This window comes from Leptonychotes weddellii, chromosome 13 (assembly GCF_054177405.1).
Source record: "Leptonychotes weddellii isolate Sample4059 chromosome 13, ASM5417740v2, whole genome shotgun sequence".
In the NCBI taxonomy this organism is placed as follows: domain Eukaryota; kingdom Metazoa; phylum Chordata; class Mammalia; order Carnivora; family Phocidae; genus Leptonychotes; species Leptonychotes weddellii.
Window position 1 is genome coordinate 77581677 of NC_138381.1, and position 22136 is coordinate 77603812.

At 53.2% G+C, this 22136-nt stretch overlaps 1 protein-coding gene across 3 annotated transcripts in view; it reads right to left on the reverse strand.

Annotated features, from left to right (window-relative positions):
* Positions 1 to 22136, reverse strand: part of SCARB1 (scavenger receptor class B member 1) — a 72721-nt gene that overhangs the window by 16108 nt on the left and 34477 nt on the right. For all 3 annotated transcript variants that reach the window (XM_081802390.1, XM_081802389.1, XM_081802391.1), the window contains exons 2-7: positions 15990 to 16147; positions 14179 to 14320; positions 11028 to 11231; positions 8408 to 8503; positions 6916 to 7031; positions 4942 to 5108 (exon numbers count right to left, since the gene is read on the reverse strand). In XM_081802390.1, coding sequence (XP_081658516.1) covers positions 4942 to 5108; positions 6916 to 7031; positions 8408 to 8503; positions 11028 to 11231; positions 14179 to 14320; positions 15990 to 16147 — 883 coding nt within the window. The remainder of the gene's footprint in view (positions 1 to 4941; positions 5109 to 6915; positions 7032 to 8407; positions 8504 to 11027; positions 11232 to 14178; positions 14321 to 15989; positions 16148 to 22136) is intronic.

A 22136-nucleotide genomic window follows, 5' to 3' on the forward strand; every position in this document is an offset into this window, starting at 1 on the left:
CTATGTTATGTGAACTGTACCTCAAAACAAAAAAAAAAAAAGAAAAATGACAACAAAACACACAAGGTTTCCTTCCCTAAAACCAACAGCACGTCCACCACCTGCCAGGTGACCGGCAACCATGTTATGTATGTCTGGCAGCCTCAAATCTAGATTCTTTCCACTTTTCTTGGCAAAACCAAACACCGGTTTGAAATAAAAGCTGGGATCTCATTGCCTCCTGATTTCATCTTTCCTGGAGTACTTTTACATTGCCTTCATTTTTCTTGACATTGATTTATTCAGCACACACTTGCCACAAGAAGACACTGAATATAGAAATAAATACAATGGAAACCACAAAAGTTGAACATTCTAACTAGATCCCATTGCCCGCACAGAGCTTTGAGTCCCAGACCCGCTCTTTTCGGTTAAAAGGAAAGATAGGGGCGCCTGGCTGGCTCAGTCGGTGGAGTGTGCGGCTCTTGATCTTGGTGTTGTAGGTTCAAGCCACACATTGGGTGTAGAGATTATTTAAAAATAAAAATCTTTTGAGACACCTGGGTGGCTCAGTCGGTTAAGCATCTGCCTTCAGCTCAGGTCATGATCCTGGGGTCCTGGGATCGAGACCCGCATCGGGCTCCCTGCTCAGCGGGGAGCCTGCTTCTCCCTCTTCCCCTCCCCCTGCTTGTGCTCTCTCTCTCTCTCTCTCTCTGCCAAATAAATAAATAAAATCTTTCAAAAATATAAATAAAAAAATAAAAATCTTTTAAAAAGAAAGATAGGTGGGTGCTGGAAAGGTCTCTTAGCATCAACAGAGACTCTTTCCTGGGGTTAACTGCAAGAAGGGCAATGGAATGGGAAAACAGAAACCCTCTCTCCCAAGTCAGTCAGTGTCATTTAAAGCCACCTCCTAGACCTTTGAAGTTACCTTGAGCACCCCCAGGGACAATGTCCTACAATTTGGAAAACCTCCTTTCCCATCCTCCCATTTCTGCTATGAAAGGAGACTACCAGAGCGAACACGAGGACCCCCGTGTTTACTGAGACCCTCAGTAAGGTGTGGTCACCACATCAGGCCCTCAAAGGTGGCAAATCTCCAAGGAGCCCCAGTGTGCCTCCCAGGCTGGAGGCACCTGAAGTGGGTCAGACCAATGTCCATCACCTGACCCTTGCTTCAGACAGTAAGCACGCCTGTCGCTTGTTCTTTTAACAGCAAGCACATATGCATGCATTCCTCTCTATTTTATTTCCAAACAGCATGGGTAATAAGTGGTCATTAATTTATAGCTTTATGGCACGCCCAACCAGATCTAATTGCCCAGGGTCACCACAGATTATGATGCTGAGGTCCGTCGAGCAAATCTGAGGGCCTTGAGCAGCACAAAGTTTGAGAAGCAAGAGTCCTCCAGGTCCAAGAAATCTTCAAGGCCCTAAAAGGGAAATGTATGGTATTCCTTATCTTCAGACAAAAGGTCACAGACCTGCGGACACAGGTGCACTGAAGGACGGGACAGGACCATTCCCAGCAGCACTACGGTAATGCTCAAAAGATAGGAACTCGGCTGCCCGTGAATGGCAAAGAGGTAAGGAGACTAAGGTGTGTTCCCACAAAGGCACACTATACAGCAAACAACAGCCCCAGGGCGGACGGACCTCACCAATGCAATAAAGGGTGGAAGAGACCAGAAAGAGAGAAAAAAAGGAGCGCACGCTGTATGATTCTTTTCACATAAAGACCAAAGGCAGGCGAAGCTGTGCTGCTGGACATCAGGCCAGGGCCTGGGAGAGGCCCTGGGGGTGTCCGGGGCCACTCCTATCCCGGTTCTCGATCCGGGTGCTGGTGACAGGGACGTGGGCCCCTTGTGGAATTTCAAACTGCACGTGTCCTTTGGACACCCCTCCGTACATGTGTTTAGTTCCACGTAAAAGAAAAAATATTTTTTACATAAATATTTGAAAATTCCTTTGCACTTTTTGGGGCGCCTGGGTGGGGCAGTTGGTCGAGCAACGGACTCTTGGTTTTGGCTCAGGTCATGATCTCAGGGTTGCGGGATCGAGACCCGCGTCGGGCTCTGTGCCCAGCGCAGAGTCTGCTCGTAACTCTCTCTCCCCCTCCCTCTGCCCCTCCCCTCCCTTCTCGCTCTAAAATAGATAAATAAATCTTTAGAAGATAAATAAAAATAAAATTCCCCCTCACTTTTGAAGTTGTTTTGGCAGATGTGCTAAGATGAGGCAGAGCAAACCTCATCCCTGGCCCTCTGAAGTAGATGGACATGGAGCTTGCACCTGCTTGGCACCCACTCTTCCTTCTGGAACCCACACCCCAACTCTGGAACCTGCCATGCCAGGGCTAGCCCCACCCACGGAATCAGGGGCGGAGCGTGTGACACGGCCTGGCCAATCAGCATCACCCTGGGCCACGGTGATTGGTCCACAGCTGGCCATGGGATGCCAGACAAACCAATCAGAGTGAACCATGGGGCACCTGCTGGAGTGACGAGGTCCCAGGTGAGCCCCTCCCGCAGGAACTCCGGGAGAGGAAGAGGGGAGCCTTGGAGCCAGAGGGGAGAGCCTGCCTGGCAGCGAAGCCAGCTCAGAAGAAAACTGAGCTGGCACCCGGAGTGAGAAGCAGCTTCCCACAACAGCTGAGCTCTGGAGCCGTGCCTAATACAAGAATCTACTCTGGAACTTTACATCACGCAAACCAGGGCATGCCCTTCAGGGCTTAGGCTGCAGCAGCTCTCTCCCCTGGCCCAGCAACAGAAGCACACAGCCAGGCAGGTCTCTGCACCGTCATCCCATCCTGCAAGCAGAAATTCCCAGAGACCCCAGGGAGGGGAGAATTAAATAGAGGGCAAGGACAGGTGGGTCATACAAAGCCATGACAGGGAGGGCACTTCCAGGCCCCAGCTCCAAACCCTTCACCTACAGAACACCCCATTCTGCCTGAGCTTGGGGAGTCGTCCAGCCTGACAGTCTGTCCCCCCAGCCCTGCTGCAAACTACCCCTCTCGAATCCCCATCTCCAGCTGGACATACGGCTTCAGCCAAACAGGCCCCCAGAAGGCAAGACCCAGTCGACTGAACAGTGGCTTCTCGTCCTATCCACCATGTGACCTCGGGCATGTCCAGCCTTGAGCCTCAATTTTCTAAGTGCACGGTACACCCACACACCCATACATTCAAATACTACGTACTGGGCACAATTCTAGCAGCTGAGGACAGAGCCCTGCCAACAGCATTTACAGTCTGGGAGAAAACACAGACAATAAATAAGTAAAACAAAATACGCAGTCAGTGATTTCGAGGAGTGATGGGCACCAAGAACACAATAAAGGGGGAAATGAGAGAAGCTGGCAGGGGTGGAAGGGGGGAGGGGGGAAGAAGGGACAACTTTAGTATGGGAAATCAGAGCAGGCCTCCTGGAGGAGGTGGCCCCGGAATAGATCAAAAGGCAGGGAGGGAATAAGCCACACAGATCCACATGGATATCTGGGGAAAGAACTCTCAAGGCAGGGTGAACAGTGGATGCAAAGGCCCTGAGGTGGGACCAAACTTGATATACTCTAGAAACAGGGAGGTCGTGGGGCTGAAAACTAGTTAGTGGGGGAAGTACAGAAAGAAATGATATTGGAGAGGCCGGCACAGGCCAGATCCTGCAGAGCACTGAGACCACGCTGAGGGCTTCACTGTATGTGCATGGGGGAGCCGTGAGAACTTTGAAGCAAAGACCTTTCTACCCTGATGAAGATGCTCTCCCTCTGTGCTGGCCATCCCATACAGAAGTCACTAGGCACATGCGGGTGCTGCTCATTTGAAATGTGGCCAGTGTGACTAAGACCCTGCCTTCTAATTGGATTGCATTCAAACCAGTTTTAATTTACATGGTCCCCCAGGGCCAGTGGTGACCGCACTGGACAGTCTGGGGAACAGCTGGTGTGGAGGGTGACGGCCATGTCACAGGGGGGCCAACGGGAGGGGCCGGGACCACCAGGAGGCGGGGTAAAGGGAGGGAGGAAGGACTGCCTTCCTTTGCAGGCAGAGCCAGTGGGCTTGCTGATACGCTGGGTGAGGGCCAGGGGAGGGCCCTGCGGGTGACAGTCGAGTGCTCAAATCGAGCAACCGAGGCGGACATCCTGGGGACAGGCACGGAGCTTCAAGCCACGAAGCCAGAGGCCACTGCCAGCCAGCACCACGGCTCACACCCCACCCCGCAACCCCGCCCCGCCCAACCAGACTTTATGGAACGACCGGACCGTTGGCCGCTTCCTTCCCTCCCAACAGGGAACAGGCCCTTCCTACGAAGCCACATCCTCAAGGTGCGGCAGGCAGAATGGGGCCCTCCCCAAAGGTGGCCGCATCCCAGTCTGCAGGGCCTGTGAAAACGTCTGGTCCCACGGCAACGGGGAAGGAAGGCTGCAGGTGGTATCAAAGCTGCTCAGCTGGCTTTAAAATAGGGAGCGTGGCCTGGATTATCCCGGGGGGGGGGGGGGAGGCGAGGGGGGGGCGGATATAGTCTCCGGGGTCTTTAAACTAGAAGGGGGAAGCGGGAGAGATGAGGCCACGGAGGTCGGATCAGAGAGATGGGGTGTCGCTGGCAGTGAGGCCGGGAACCACGGACTTCTGATGGCCACAGGAAGGCAAACACACGGACCTCCCCTCGAGCCTCCAGAGAGGAACACAGCCTGCCGTCGCCTGGCCCCTAGGCCTGTGTGGGACTTCGGAACTGTTTAAGATAATACACATCTATGCCGCTGTAAGCCACTAAGGTTATGGGAATCCATGACAACGGCAAGTCATCTACACAGCATTTTTTTTTCTTTTCAAATTCTTTCTGCTGCCCTCCTTCTCTCTGGCCTAATGGGATTATGAAGAGTAAAGAGGCCAGAGATAAGGCAGACCGCGGAGGGACAGAGCAGTGCGTCCTCACGCCCGCCCTCCCACCGGAGATGGCACGTACTGAATCTGCAGGTGCTGATGTTCTGAATTCCAGACTCCAGGCACGGGCAGAAGCCCTGGTTGGGCGGGTAGACAGAGCCGTTGGCAAATAAGGTGCTGGGGGCCACGAAGCGATAGGTGGGAATGCCTTCAAACGTCCCCGACTCCTTGTAGATGAGGGTCATGGACCTGCGGGGGACAGACGGGGGGAAGGGAGGATGACACCCGGAACATGGGGGCTAGACCGGTCCTGCTGAAGGTAACCCCAGCTGAGCCACTTCTCCCCACGGGCACTGCCAGCCCCCGGAGCCCAGCAGCCACCGTCTCTCTCTCTCCCCGGGAACCGCAACAGCCTGCTAATTGCTCTCCCTGCGTCCCCGCCCACGCCCATCTGTTCTCTGCAAGCAGATGGTGCTCTAAAACAAGAACAGAGTATATCATGTGCCCACTTAAAACTGCAATTGCTTCCAGTCTCATCTATAACAAGATCCATCAACCTCATCATGGCCCAGCAGCTTCTATGAGGTCCAGCCCCTGCTTGCCCTTTATTGCACCCCACGGGCCTCCCGGCGATTGCTCAGACGTGCTCCCTCCTGCCCCTGGGCCTTTGTATCTGCTGCCCCGTCTGCCCTTCCCTCGATGTTCACACATCAGACTGCAGTTCTTCACAACGGTGGTGACTCGGCGGTCACCTCTCCGCAGGCTGCAGCAGCGCACCCCCCACCCGATGCACCCTGCTGTATTTCTCAAAGGCCCTTCTACGCTCGAACTTGGCACACGGCTCCAGAGCCCTTGGACGGGGCGCGTGTGGGTGGGACGTGCTGTCAGCACAAAATACATTCCAGATTCCTACAGCTGGATACCAAAAAAATGTGAAACGTCTCAGTAACATGGGACGCTGTTTACACACCAAAACCGTAATATTTTGGATACGGGGAGTCAAGTAAAACCTATCATTAAAATTAATGTCACCTACTTCTTGTTGCTTTTTTTAACGCAGCCACTTGAAAGATTGCAAACGGGGACGGGCACCGCGTTGGGAATAGTCAGCATGGGCCCAGACAATAGTGTTACGCGGCTGGTGATGGTAACATGGTTGCGCAAGAGAACATCCTTGTTTTCAGAAAACACCCACTGAAGCATGGAGAAGGCCCGGGACGGGGCCGTGGGGCCAAAGAGAAACCGTTCCCAAACCTGAGTGAAATGGTGCCCTCTTGCTACTCTGCTCTGGGTTGAAGTGTCTAATTTTTAAAAAGTGAACGCACACACAGCACAGGAACTTCGGGCCCTCCGACACTGCCCTGCGGGTGGGTCTGCGTGAGTCCCCACGGCAGGACAGAGGCTCTGGGGGACCGGGACTGCGCCCATGCCCTCCCTGCCATGTCCGCAGCACCTGACACAGCCAGCCGCCACAGAGGTCTGCTGGGAAGGCAGACGAGTCCGAGTTCACATCAGTGAATCCCCAACTAAAGGACTTTTCCAGAATGGCTGGAATGGAGCCGAGTGCCGGCAGCACCCGGAGGCGGGCTCTAGGGTCCACGGTCTAGTCTCACCTGCGCTGGGGCCCCTGGAATCGGTCAGCCCCAAGCAAGCCTCTGAGGCCACGCTCTGGAGCCTGCAGGGGTTGCAGGAGAGGCATCTAGAGGTCTCAGCATCCAAGTGGACGTGAGGGCAGCCGGACAGACGCCTCAGGGAGCCCAGGCTTGCCTGATTCCCAGCCCCCCGCGACCCGATGGTTTCCTGCCTGCCACCAGCATGCCAAGCACTGTGCTGCCAGGGGCCTCTCTGGGCCCTGCCAAAGCAGCATGAGGAGTTTGGCTCTTCATGGTGTAACCGAGGAGAATTCAGGACAGTGCCAAGGGCCAACAAAGACACAAAGAGCCAAACTGCTTCCCAAGCGCACGCCAAAAGCCACTCGATTGGGCTGTGAGCGTCCACAAAGCCGATTTCCGCTGCCCAAGAGGCCCAGAAGGCCCCAGAACGTCCCAGCCATTACCGGCAGGCCTCAGGACTGTAGAATTCCAGCGAGGTCTCAGGAGTCATGAACGGCGCCCACATCTGTCCCGAGGTCCCATTGATCATGTTGCACTGATCAGAATGCCAAAACTTGACCTGCGGGGAAGCATTCGGACCCGGCCTTTAGTTCAGCAACGGCTCTCAGAAATGCCCTCTCGGGTGCTGTACACCCAGCTTGGGGTGGCGACTGCATGGGCCGGGGCCCCCAGGCTGAATGCCACCACTCAGCTCCAGAAGCCAGTCCCCTCAGAGAGATGGCCCGGCAGGGTGGGAGGTGAGCGGGCAGGGCACCTGGACAGCCAGAGAGCATCGACGACAGCTGCCCACTCGCTGACGAGGATCCCTGAGCGTGCAGGTTTGCTGGGCACTCAGTGACTTCGTCTGCAAAATCACCCCCACCGCCAAGGGACACTGTGAGCAGGGGAGGAGGGAGGTGGAACACTAGCATCCTCATCTCTCAGAGAGGAAGTCAGCAGACACTTCCTAAAAACAGTTAAAGGGAGGAGGCGGCATGGGAAATAAACTATTTAAAATCATAAGAAAACACGGACTTCTCCCTTTCTGTGCCACCCCTCCCCCCCACCCCCCGCCGGGCCATCGGAGCGAGTTCTGTTATGTGCACAAGTGTATTTGTGCAGTTAAAGAACAAGCCAGGGAAGTCAGAGAGTCTCCACTGGGAATGGTTACTGCCGGCTGCAAATGGGGATGTGGCCACCCTGAGCACGGATGGGGGTGTCACTGGGCCCCAGAGCCCAGGTCTTGGCAGCGGTCACCATGGTGAGCACTGGGGAGGTGTGAGCAGCCCCATGCACAGCTCACTCCGGTGCAAGCACAACGAGAAAAAGCAACTAAGGTGGAAAAAAGCAGGCTGCAGAACCACGCACGTAACATGATTTCATCGTTTCAAAGCAGCAGCAAACCCACCATGTTTCTATGCACACACATGGGCGTGGAGTGGACAGAAGTGGACAGGAAGGCCATAGCGACACTGCCCACCGTGGGTGCCCTCTGCGCTCCAAGGACCAGGGGGGCTGGCGTGGGAGGTGGTGCAAAGGGCACTTGAGATCTGTCTCTATTGTTTTTTTATGTGAATGTCTTCCTGTGTTTCTAGGGTGGTTTTTGTTTTGTTTTGTTTTTCTCAGGAATATCTTTTAATGCAATGGGTGGTTATATCATCAGTGTAGTATTTTTGAAGTGTTTTCGTAAATTAAGAACAAAAGGAAAGAAATCACTCACTTCCTGGTATACACTAGGTGCTAAATAAGTAGAGTTTCCATTCCCCACCCACCGATCAGGAACCAAGAGCCAGTTGAGCCTTGACCACAGGTAGAACCCCCGATTCCAAGAGCTTCTCCATCACAGATGTGACCACCGTCCTGAGTTGCAAGAGAGACAAGGTGTGCAGCCCGGGTGGCCCCCCCCACCACTCCTGCCCAGCCCCCATGTAGGAGGGCCACCGCCCTTGCCCTCACCTTGCTGAGTCCGTTCCACTTGTTCACGAGGTGGATCCTGCTGAAGTCTTTGACCCCCGTGAACACGGTGAAGAGCCCAGAATCGGAGTTGTTCAGCTGTGGACAACGACAGAGACCAGCATCTTTAAGCCTCAGGACAGGGGCAAAGGCCCACCCGTTTACTTAGAGGCCACTCCCCGCTTCACCCAGAGGACAGGGGCCTCGATACCTTGTTCACGGCTGCATCCGCAGTGCCTGGGGACCAAGAGGAGGAGGGCTTTCTAGAAGGGGCACTCCCTTGATGACAGCGTCCCTCCTAGAAAGGGTCCCACCTTCCCTTCCTGACTCAAGGAGAGTCAGCTTCTCCTCCCAGATGAACAGCAGAATGACCCCCTCGCCCCAACTGAAAATGAAGTATGGTCATGTGACCTCTCCAATCAACGAAAAAGAAGCAGATGGGGCATGCCACTTCCGGATGGAAGCTTTAGAAGCTAGTGCATGCACAAGTCACCGTGCTTTCTGCCGCTCCATAGGGGTCGTGGAAGTGTTTATCAAGCTGCTGCCTCCCTCAGCCTGGGTCCCTGAGTGACCAAAAAGAGCAGAAGGCCCACTGGTCACCCACACTGACATGGCATACAAACAAGGAATCAACTCGCTGTTTCAAGCCACTGACATTCCGGGGCTGCTTGTTACACAGCATGACCTGGTCTATCCTAACCCATACAGGACCCAGTGCTTACTGAGCATTGTCTGGATCGGAAGCCCCACACTTTGGCACTCTGAGGTTCTTTCCTAGAGACAGATGCCTAATTCACAGCAAAGACACGCAAAGCATACGAACTGCGGGGCGAAATCTAGAAGTACTGTGTTCCCCCTGAGGAGGCTGAGTAATGGAAAACATGCTGAGAACTCAATAGGGTTGTGTCCCGGATGAATGGCTAAATTGATTACTGACTAGTTAGGCAAACAGGCTCCAGAGTAGGGCCCGGTCCAAAGCCCTGCTCTGGCCTCTTAATATCTGTGTCATGTCACCTGTCCATTCTGAGCTTCATGAGCTGGGACCTCAACCATTATGAGGAGAGAGTAACAGGAGCCTGGAGACACTGGGGGTACGAAAAAGCGAAGTGTCAACACTGTTAAGTGGTGCCTGAAAAACAGTAGGAACTCCAAATGCTAGTCTTTATTATCGTTATCATTATTATTAATAAAGGCTCCCCCAAAAGGACACCAGAATAATAATCATTACAGACAAAGTATATCAGAGACGGCCAGTTAGTATCCAAAGTATCCTCCCCTTCCTCCTTCATAACAAAACCCAAACCTTACTCAGGGCATCAGCACAGCTGCTAAAAGGCTACATTTCCCAGCTTCCCTTGCAGCTAGGTGTGGCCACTTGACTAAGCTTGGGCCAAACGAAAGTAGAAATTGGTTTTTCTCCCTCCCAAGGAGGGAGACAGCTAGGACATGCTGTTTTGTCCTCAACCCCCCTGCCTGCCTCTCCATCCCCAACCACTCTTCCTTCCACTTGTGCTTCCTGGGAGGTGGATGTGGTAGCTGGTGCTCTAGCAGCCATCTTGGGCCATGTGGTAATCTGGAATATGAAAACCACACCATAAGGATGGCAGACCAGGGTAGTAGAAGAATTCTGGATCCCTAAAGGATAGGAAGACACCACATCAACACTGAACAGCCACTGCTGGAATGTTATTTCAGGGTTTCCATTATACACAAACATATATTATAGGTATGCTACTCACTTTGTAATAATATTCATTTGTTTACAAGTTTACAAGATGCTTTCAAAGGAATCGTGTTGCTCCAAACTTGCCAACTTACCCACACACTCAGAATCTGTCATTCTGGTTAAAAAGGTATTGACTGTCTATCATGTGCCAAGTACAGAAACATAATGTCTTCCTCCCCCTCCCCCCAAGACAGATCAGCAGAGCCCAAAGGGGAGGCCGAGGCTGGAGCAACCCAGAGGGCTCGTCAAAACCTTTGGTGGAGGAAGCCACAGTCAGGGGTCAGACTCTGCATCAGATCACGGCTCAGGAGCCCAGTTACTGCCAGGTGACCCAGGGTCAAGATCAAGAAAAAAGCAGGCAGGGGTGCCTGGGTGGCTCAGTCGGTTAAGCATCTGCCTTCGGCTCAGGTCATGATCCCGGGGTCCTGGGATCGAGCCCCGCATCAGGGTCCCTGCTCAGCCGGGAGTCGGCCTCTCCCTCTCCCTCTGCCGCTCCCCATGCTTGTGTTCTCTCTCTCACTCTCTCTCTCTCAAATAAATAAATAAAATCTTTAAAGAAAGAAAAAAGTAGGCAGCTCAGAGCAATGTCATAGTCAACATCTGTGACTTGCCTCCCCAGCAGCCTCTCCCCCTTCTCCCAGCAGCAGCCCCCAACTGTCCACACTCAGCTCAATCACATTCTCAGAGCCTGGATCAAGCTGCACCCACATCTCTGCCTAGAGTTTTCAGGTATATGAGCCAATAAATTCTCTATTCCTCTTAAGCCAGTTTGAGTTGGGTTTTCTGCCATTTCCAACCCACCGCCCCCAGATCCCCAGCCAGGCTGCTAACCCATTTCCAGGCTGTATCGATGGAGAACAAGACACAGGCCCCGAACTTGTTGTGGGCCATGCTTACCTCTGCAAATAGCCCAAACTTGCCCTTGAATGGAAACATGTTTGGGAGGTACTTGTTGATGAGGTGTATGAGGGGGTCCTCGTAACCCCACATGATCTCGCCTACAGTGCGGTTCATGAAGGCGCGCTCCCCGAGTGTGCTGAACGCCAAGGTCATGATCAGCTTCAGGCTCATGGGCTTATTTTCCATCATCATCGCTGCAGCCTGCAGAGTGAGGGGACACTACATGTTACAGGCTAGACACCAATGGGTCCATGCATCCTGGACTTCAAGCCAGGCCCAAGGTAGAGTTCATCAGGGGACATGAACTTCGGGCCCAGGAAGGTCCCTGCAGCGGGCATGTAGGGTGTCTGGGGCATCCAGAACCAGTCCCTAATCCTTCAGTAACAGGATCACCTGTGTTCGTGGATTTCAGGTGAAATTAACTCCATCCCCAGTCCCAGAGGCGGGCACATGGCAGGGACCTGGCCAATCAGAAACGTTCTTCCCTCCAGCTACAGTGATTGGTTCCGGAATGTGTAATGTGGCCCAATCAGAGCCCCAAGAAACGGAAAACATTCCCCTGGGGCTGTCAGATAGAAAGGAGAGCTTCCTGCTGCCCTCCTTGAAGGCTGTAGCCACCCTGAGGTCCGCCCGAGCAGGGCACCAACACAGATCTAGGGAACCCGATTTGCACCCTAGATCAAGCCACACCTGAAACGAGCCAACCTCTGCCCTTTCAGTAATGTGAGCCCATAAGTTCCCTTTTTGCTTATGCCAGTTTGGAGTACCTTTTATTGTCACCTTGCATTCAAAAGAATCTTAATGTTAAGACTCGACTCCACTTCCTGATATCTCCTTCCCAAACACGAAGAGTCCCAAAGATCTGTTCTCCCCAATAACTGGGTGCTGAGAATGCAGGTGAATTTATTTTCTAATTTCTGCTCTCCTCTGGAGATACCGTCTTGGCACTTGGTTTATTTTTTAAAGGCACCTCATCCAAAAGTGGAAAAGTGAACACAGCCAGCATTTCCTAAAACCTGGGCCAAAGAGGTCTGGTTCCTTGGGAACTCACCAGGATCTCCTTGCCATTATAATCATTTTTGAAAGGTAATAAACACATGATTTTTTAAAAAATCACAAAAGAATATCGGAGAAACGTCCCTCTCCAACCCCTGACCGTCTCCTTCCCATTCTTCTCCCTCAAGGCCACCCAATGCTATGGGTTCTTTCCTCCAGAGACATCCACACCAGAGACCAGCAAACTATGGCCCATGGGCCAAAGCCAGCCCACCACCCATTTTTGTACAGTCTGAGAGCTAAGAATGTTTTTTTTTTTTAATATTTTCAAATAGTTGCGGGGGGAAGAATATTTGAAAAAACATGAAAATTATATGAAATAAAGTTTCATTGGAACATCTCCATGCCTCCTCCTTTATATTGCCTTTGGCTGCTTCTGCATCAGCAGTTCCAACAGAAATCACGTGGCCCTCAAAGCCTAAAATACTTACTTTACAGAAGAAGTCTGCCCACCCTGCTCGAAACATGTAAATAAAAAAGCATGTGTGTATAAGTGGGTGTGTGCGTGCAAGTATTTCTCCTTTTTAAGTAATAAGGTGTGGCACCGTATGTGCGTTCTGCACCTTGCCTCTCCCTCACTTAGGCCTCAGGGACTGCTCCGGCCCTGGCTGGCTGCCATAAATTACCACAATGAAACATGATGGAACAATATTTAGGTTGTTTCTAGAAGTTTGCTCTGACAATGAATATCCTTGCGTGCAAGCATCTTTTACGTGTGTGGTTCTATCAAGAGGACACATGCCTACAAATGAAATTTGTGAGGTCCAAGGCATGTGCAATTTCTATTTAAAGTCACCCCCTTCCAACAGCTCATACCAGTTCTGTTCCTCACGACGGTATGGGAGAGCGTCTGTTTCCACAAATGCTCCTGACCCCTGGGGCATCATCACGCGGTCTTTGCCAACCAGGTCGGTGGGGGCAAGTGCCTTCACTGCCAAAACTTAAGGATGTACCTGGGGTGGGGGTGGGGGGCGCGCAGGGGCGGGTGGTGAAGCTGTAAGGTTTCAGGGCATATTTATTCTTCTGCCCTGTCCATCCAATGGACTCAGCAGGCGAGTTCGCCTCGGATCCAGAGCCCAGCCCAGCACCAGCCCCAGGGTCACTGACAAGTAAACAAGGTAATATGTGTAAGCCCATAAGCCCTAAGTGCTGACACACAGTGTTTGCAAAAAGTTAACACAACAGGCCTGAGGCCACTCTCTCTAGAAAGGCCTGCTGGCAAGGTTGACCCTCAGCCTGCGTCTGGGAGCTTGGGTTTCGAGGGAGCTCCCACCACTCCTTGAGTGATAAGGGAGGGCTCACGGTGTCTGGACTGCGTCTACGAACAGTATGCTTTATGCTGACCACCTGCCTTCCTTCTGGGGAGGTGGATTTTGGTACATGCCAGGCAGAAGGTGCCTCTGTGACCAGCCCCCAATAAAAAACCCTGGGCACGGAGTCTCTAGTGGTTTCCGTGGTGACAAACCTTCCCAGGTGCTATCAGGACTTGTTGCAGGGTGAATTGGGGGTGGGTGCCTGTGCGACTCCCCTGGGAGAGGACGCTGGAGGCTGGAGGCTGGCCTCCACCCCATGTGCCTTCTCCCTCTGCTGCTTTTGGTTCTGCACCCTTCTGCTGTAACAAATCAGAGCCAAGAGTGGGACAATACACCATCTGCGAGCCTTCCCAGTGAGTCAGCAAGCCTGGAGGTGGTCTTGGGGACCCTGGCGCACAGGGCCAACAGTCGGTAAATCCAGCTACAACTATGACCCCCACCTACAGAGCACGGAGGCCCAGCCTGCAAATGGGGCAGACGAGGACGTGGCCTGGGGGAGCCCCGTGCAGCCCCCCAATAGTACCTCCCTGTGGAGATTCTAGATTTGTAGACTAAGACGGGAAAGACAAGAATTTTGGCCGGTACCCCCAAACCAGAGACAGGAGGATGCACCTGGGAAACTCGATGGGCTGTGAGTCGGGTCCCATGAGCTGCCGGCTGCCCCCCGTGCCCCCCACCGCGGGGCGGCCCACGCAGGGGGCAGGCAGGACGAGAGAGACGGAAGCCCTCGGGCGCAAGGTGAGGGCTGGGACAAGGGGCGCGGCCAGGGGCAGCCTTACCAAGACCAGGATGTTGGGCATGACGATATAGTCGCTCTCCAGGCCATGGGACTTGTCGGGCTGGAACTGGAAGCTGCGATACTCGAGGAATGACACTGTGTCATTGTCATTGAAGGTGATGTTGCTCTTGTGCCTGAATTCCCTGCGGGCGGGAAGCCGGTGGTCAGTGGGGCCCGGCCACACAGGGACGGGGCGCCCACCGAGAGCCGTGGGGCCCTCGGCCCAAGGCAGGACCCTGTGAGGTTCATCAGAGCTACCGCAGAGAGCACCCAAATCCCGACACACCCCCTCCCCCCAGCCAGGCGCCACCGTCCTTCACAGCAGCCTCTCCCGCGCATGCGCCTGCTTAGGGAGACAGCGCAGCACAGTGGTTCGGAATGTGCACTCTGGAGACGGAGGGCCCGGGCTCCCATCCTGTCTCCATCACTTACTACCAGGGCCTCCGTTCTCCCATCTATAAAATGGGGGTGATAACAAGAGCCACTTCGCAGGGCTGTGGTGAGCCCTGAGTGGGTCAGTGCATGTCAAGCCACCAAAGGGCGGCCCGAGGCACGGAAGACAGCACGCGAGTACCAGTGGCCTTTCGTGGCTGCTGCCGTTATTCCCTCTTGTCTGCAATCCATTCTCCATAACATAGCCAGAGAATCTTTGAAAAGTAGAAATGAGATCATGTCCTTCTCTCCCCGACAACCCTCCTTTGCATACAGGATAAAATCAAGCTCCTAATGTGGCCTCCGAGATCCTCACCACCCGACCCCGTCCAATGCTCGGGCCTCGTCTCTGCCAATCTCCCCCTCACTCATACCACGCCAGCCACTCAGGCCTTCTCCTTCCCGGACTCCCAGACCCTGCCTGCCTCAGGGCCTTTGCACCGGCTGCCACCTCTGCCTGGGGCCCTCCTCCCCCCACATCTTCACACAGTGGCACCCCCTTCTCACCACCCACATTTAGGGGGGTGCCCCCTTGGCAGAGGTCCTCCCTGACCCTCCAGTTAGACCAACCCTGCCCACGCCCCTCCCTCCAGCACCCTCCATGCTTCACCCTCCTTGCTCTCACCACACTTATGGCCACCTGATGTGTCTAAGAGTTTACTCTCTCCCATCAGACGTCAGCTCTGTGGAGCAGGGGCTCGGGTCTGGCACGGTGCCTAGTCCACAGGAGGTGCTCAGTAAATGCTTCCAGGATGAAGAAATAAATATAAACTTTGGCAAGCCAGGCTCAGCTCTGACACAGAAGCCTTCCACGGACGAGCTTGGCAGGGACGGCGATTCTGTGACAGGGTCCGTGCCCGAGGGCAGAATGGGCAGGAGCCGGGAATCGGGCCTTCTACCAGAACTGTCCTCCCTCACCTCTCGGAAACCTGCTCCGGCAGATTCAACAAGCCGCGTTCTCCCAAAGACCACGATCCAGCGAAGAGGTGGTGGCCGCAGTGGTAATAACACGCTAGTAACAAACGTTTACGGGGCGCTCACTGCGGGCCAGGCACTGTGCTAAGGGCTTCCCGCTATCTCATCCAGTCCTCACAACCACCCCAAGGCGGAGACTGTCATCCCCATTTTACAGATGGGGAAACTGAGGCATGGGGAAGGAACGCCCCTTGCCTGCAATCAGAAAGCCACAGTTTAAACCCAGGAGGTCACTCTGCAGAGGGCACAGTCTCAAGCACGAGAACACCAGACTGGGGAAAGCAGACTGACCCTGAGCAAGCCCCTCCACTGCTCGGGGCCTCGGTTTCCTCATCTGTAAAATGGGGTCCGAGCCCGCTAAGACGGCCCACCTGGGAGACCCAGTCCAGCACCCTCTGTCCTCACCTGTACACATAGGGTCCACGCTCCTGCACCTGCGGCTTCTCCCCCAGGAGGATGGCATCGGGGTTGACAATGTCGAAGAAGTAGATGGACAGGTAGAAGGGGACGGGGATCTCCTTCCACATGTTGAAGGACAGGCTACTGGGGTCGATGCGCACATTCTGTGGGGGGCAAAACAAACACGCCCGTGAGGAGGGCGAGCGGGGCCTCCCCTCCATGCAGCTAGAACAGCTGTCCAGAGCCGGGTCCCTCCCGGGTCCCACCATCATGTCCGGAGGTGGCCCCTGGCGGTGAGGAAGTTCCCCATCCACGCTGCTCCAGAGCATCAGTTCACAGGCAACACATTCTTGCAGATGCTACTTTTGTAATCGTGTTTTAGTAACAGTAGCCTGATCAGACACCAGGAAGCAGCTGCTGCTGGAATACTCCACGTCTCCAAATGTATCATTCATTCATTCAACAAACTTTTACTGAGCACCTGTTATATGCCAGGCACTCTTCCAAGGGCTGGGGATAAAAGAATGAACAAGACAGACCCCACTCCCCAACTCTGTGGGGTCTTCAATCTAGCAAGGGAGAGGCAGGTGTTAAACATGAAGATACAGTAACGTGTGCTTGTGTGAGAGGCAGGGATGGGGAAGGGGATTGCAACTTTTTTTTTTTTTAAAGATTTATTTATTTATTTGAGAGAGAGAGACTGAGAGAGAGAGCACATGAGAGGGGGGAGGGTCAGAGGGAGAAGCAGACTCCCTGCCGAGCAGGGAGCCCGATGCGGGACTCGATCCCGGGACTCCAGGATTGTGACCTGAGCCGAAGGCAGTCGCTTAACCAACTGAGCCACCCAGGCGCCCCGGGGATTGCAACTTTAAACAGAGTAGTTACACAGGTGAAACACAAGCAAAAACAGAACAAAAATTAATAAATAAATAAAAACAAAAGGCAGTGAGGGGGACACATGGATCTGGTGGACAGGGGGGTAATTCCACATAGAAGCAAGGCCAGCACAAAGGCCCTGAGGCAGGGCGGTGCTGAGACAGAGCTGAAGAAAACAGGTCTGCAGCCTGTCTATCAGATACACTGGCCTCTCATCCCCATCTGGCTCCTCAGCTCTGCAAGTCCCTGTGTCACAGGGAGGTCCCCCCAGTACCACCCAATCCCCCCCCAACTGGGCCCGGCCACATCACGGGCCCCACAAGGCTTCGAGCCTGGGTGGGGCAGAGTGACCCAGCCCATCAGAGTGAGACCCGATACCACAAAGCGAGGTCTACAGGGTGGCTTGCGTCACCGTCCATGTTCCTTCAAACATGGCCTTCCAGAACAAGGCCAGCCATCTTTTCTGTCCCTAGACAGCCAAAACCAATGGGCAGAGGCTCCAGGGGAGGCAGAAGGCAGGAGCTCACTGGTCTGGCCCGGCCCCATGTCCCCAACCAGCAGACTGTGGGAAAGAGACAATACAGAAGCAGCCAGACCTCAGGGCCACATGGGCAAAACAGTCACCTCTTGAGTCTCAGTTTCCCCATCTGTACAATGGGGGGCCAGGAGCCTCAGCCATTTTTCATTTCACCAACATGACATTTAAATGAAGAAAAGTTAAATTCATTGCCGAGAATAAAAAAAAAGATGTCACATAAAATCTGGATTTCAGGGTATAATAATAATCATTTGATAAACACATCTTCCTACCTGCCATGGAAGCCACACGATCATTCTTATAACCTGAGCATCTAATACAGGCAAATAAAGGCAACTAATAAGTGTGATTTGAACAAAGCAACAAAGACTCTGTGGGACCTCCGTATTGTTTAATACCAACAATTTATTTTTCAAAATCGAGCACACCCGGGAGCTGATGGAACACACACCTTGGGGCCACACCTGGCTCATGGGCCGCCCTCTGTCACACCTGCTGGTGCACTTGACCAGCATCATCTCCTGGATGATGGAGGGTGACCTCCCCGTGTTTCTAAGGGGGAAACCGAGGCCCGGCGTGGTTGGGGGGCTTTCCGCAGGCCCCACACAGCAGGTCCAACAGCAGAGGCGTGGGCACAGGCTTGGCAGATGGAATCCAACCTTAGGCGAGAGGCTGCTGGGTGGGAGTGGGGTCCACCCAGGATGGAAATCCTCAACTCTTCAACAGGGAGGAGCGACAGAGGGAGATGGTCCCGTCATGCCTCTCCACCATCCCCTCTCCACAGAAAAGACACACACAGGGCTAGTAACTAGGGGTCCCCTGCCTGTCCTGGCTTCTGCCGGCAACTCCAATGGGAAAGAACGTGACCTCAGTCCCAGTTCCTTCTTCTGTGTGTGTGTGTGTGTGTGTGTGCGATAAAAACACATAAGATCTACCCTCTTAGCAAATATTTGAGTGTAGGATGCAATCTTGTTAAGTGGCCACGCTATGGCATACAGTAGATCTCTAGGCTTACTCGTCTTGCATAACTAAAACAATAAAAGCCATCATATGGAACGTTTTGGAGGTGATGGATATCTTTACACATAGATTGCGGTGATGGTTTTGAGGGTGTATACTTATCTGCAAACTCATCAAGTTGTATACATTAAATATGTACAGTTTTTTAAAATGTCTATCATACCTCAACTAAGTGGTTTTTAAAAAGACAGTTTCCTGGGGCACCTGGGTGGCTCAGTCGGTTGAGCGTCCAACTCTTGATTTCGGCTCATGTGGTGATCTCAGGGTCGTGAGATGGGGCCCCTCGTCGGGCTCCGAGCTCCATATGGAGCCTGCTTAGGATTCTCTCTCTCCCTCTCCCCCTGCGTGCATGCGTGCTCACTCTCACTCTCTCCCTCTCTGTCTCAACCTAAATAAAATAAAATAAAATAAGTTTCCAGTTCCTGCCTCGCTCCCCAGCTCTGTTTCTCAGCTGGACCCAGGGATATCTTCAGAACTCCAGAATCCCTCATCCACTCTCCAGTACACTCTGCTTTGGGGACAAATCACAGCCAAAGAAATGAGTCACCAGATAAAGCCATGTGTCCCTCTCTCTCTCCAACAGAAGGGGCTTCCAGGCTCTGGGGGTCCACCCCATTCACTGGGCACTCGCTCACGGGGAGTATTTGATGGCCCAGCTCTGCCTTCTGGCTGGGTGACAGTGGATAAGTCACCACTCCTCTGTGAACCTCAATCTCCTCATCCATAAAATGAGCACAATGATAGAGCTGGTGTGAGGTTGAATGAGTTTTGTATAGGTAAAGTGCTAGAACAGGATATGGCAGAGCCCCAGGCATCTGGAAGGTCAGCCAGGTAGTCACCTGGCTTGAAGTAACCGACTCCTCTTCCTCCCCGTCACTGACACTGCCCCACCCGCACCCACAGGTGGGGACAGACTTTGCACTGGTTTTGATCGGCATCTGAGCAGAGGCAATGAGACCAAGCAGCTGATTAGACAGCAGCGCTGGCCACACTCTCGGCCTTTCACCTGATATGGCTCATTCTATCCTCACCCCCTCCCCCAAGGTCAAAGGCCACGGCCCAGAACACAAAGACTGGAAGAGAGGGCCAACGTGAGTCCTTGCAGGACACCACTGCCTCTCACCCAACCGGACCCTCCGAGCCCATTCCTGGACAGCCAGCAGCGCTGCCCGGAAGAGGAAACATGTGAGCTGAGCACTGACGAAGGGAGTTGGACTTGGCCGGCGAAAGAAGATGGGGAGGGCATTCCTGGCAGGGCCTGGAGCCTGTGTCCAGGCTAGGAAGCCTTTAGGAGCATGGCTACCTAAATGCCCATCAATAACAAAAATATTCTCAAAACATTTTAAAACAACTCCAACGTCCCTCGACAGATAAACAAACCGCCACATAACTAAACAACGGGGCACTACTCGATCACAAACAGGAAGCGACTACTGGTCAGTCCAGCACATGCATGAACCTCCACAGCATATGCTAAGTAACAAAAGTCCGATGCAAACAGCGACATACTGCATGAGTCCATTTATAATAGGACATCTGGGAAAAGGAAAACCATAAGGACTGAAACCAGATCAGTGATTGTCACAGGGCTCGGGCAGAGGGAGGGGACCGACTGCAAAACAGCATCAAGAAACTATTTAGGGTCATGAAAACATCCCATCTCTTGATTTCGGGCGCCACATAGGTAAGATGTACACATCTGATAAAACCCATCAGGCTGCACACCTAAAAAGGATGAACGTTCTGGATGCACCGTGAAAACATGATGCTAGCATTTCTTGACGGTTTAATGACTTAGGATTCACATACCATACAATTCACCCACTTCAAGTGTCTAATTCAATGGTGTGGATGTGCGCACAGAATTGTGCAGACACCACCACGGTCTAAGGCCGGAACATATTCATCACCCCAAAACAAAACCCCGTACCCATTAGCAATACGCTCCCCTAGCCCCTGGCACCCCCGCGTCTACTTTCTATCTCCAAGGATTTGCCTTTTTTCCATTAAACAGAATCCTACAATACGAGTCGTCGATTTACGTCCATAACACCCAATTTCTTAAAAACAAGCAGACCAAGGCCACACGAGGCTTCTTCCCCCCAGCACCATGTTTGCAAGGTGCATCCATAACGTGCCTGCTTTTCAAGAGCACTTTGCTGAGTTTTATCAAAGGTCTACACCTCCCTTGTATGACAAGCAAACTCAAGAGATGGAACATCTTCATCACACCTGTTAAAAGGCGTGTGTGTGAGCACACCTGTGTTCACTGCATTCCGTGGGACGTGACTCCGTCTTAACGAGGAAGGCAGGTCCGCACCACGGATGAACCTGGAGGACAGTATGCTGAGTGACAGGGGCCAGCCACGGGACAGATACCGCGATTCCACTTAGAGGACGTCCCTGGAGACGCGAAACTCTATCCTCTTCCAATCCGCCGGCAAGATGCTGGCCCCCACCCACCCCAATCATTCCGCAGCCTGCTGTTGGAGCTCACGAGCAGAGCTGACTTCTGCACACACCACCGCGGGCACAACAAATGGACCAGATGTACTGGGGGAAGTCTCAAAAGACCTGAGTGAAAACAGACAAGCTGCAGAAAGACACACTTGGGATGCGCCTTTTTAAAGGAATTTGTCCAATATACAAAATAATGGGCAACCGTTGATGTCTTGAAAATAAAATGAACATAAAAGCTGCCATCTTAACACTGGCCTGCAAGTCCCTCGGCCTGGTCTGGCTCCTGTGGCCCCTCTGGGCCTCGCATCCTGTCCTGTCCCTGTCATTCACTCAGCCCAGTCATGCTGGCCTCCCTGCTGTCCCTTATATATGCAGGCAAACTTCTGCCCCAGGGCCTTTGCACTAGCTGTTCTTTCTGCCTCTCATGTTCTCCCCAAGGTGGCCACACAGTCAAATCTCTCACCTGATCCACCCCAAAATTCCTAAACTCCCTTAACCTGCTGTGTTTCCTGTGGTCCTTGTCGCCTATAATTATGTCTACTGTCCTTTCTCTGTCTCCCCTACTAGGTCATAGTCTCCCAAGGACAGGATCTTCATCTGCTTAGTTCATTGATTCAGCACAGAACAGTGCTTGGTACCCAGAAAACACTCAGCAAATTTTTGCTGAGCCAACAAGCAGTGTGAGCTCTAGAACACTAATATCGACATGCAAATGACCAGAGAGTAGTTATCTGCTTCCTCCTTCGTACGTGTTTTAAACATCTCCTACTTAAGGGAGATTTTTTTTTTTTTAATACATAGAGAGCATGGCCTATTTGGGGCCCAGCCTGGGCCAGAGCAGCAGCTCAGGGGACATGGGATGGCAAAAATGACAATGTCACATACATTAACTTTTAGCTATTAGTCTATGTTTCAATTAAGTCAATCTTTACAATTACAATTGTGGTAAAATTCTCTGGCTTCATGAGCTGCAACCACACAGGCCAGGCCACCCTCCATGCGAGGGTGACCTCCACAGGCTCCTCCGTCAGCCGCCATCTCCTCTCCAGGCTGGGCAGGGAGGGGCTCCAGACACTGGGGGCGGGTCCTGGGTCAGCCCTGCCCTTCAGAGAGGTCTGGGGTGGATCCTGGGTCAGCCCTGCCCTTCACAGAGAGGCCTGGGGGATCCTAGGTCAGCCCTGCCCGTCACAGAGAAGCCTGGGGGCAGATCCTGGGTCAGCCCTGCCCTTCACAGAGAGGCCTGGGGGCGGATCCTGGGT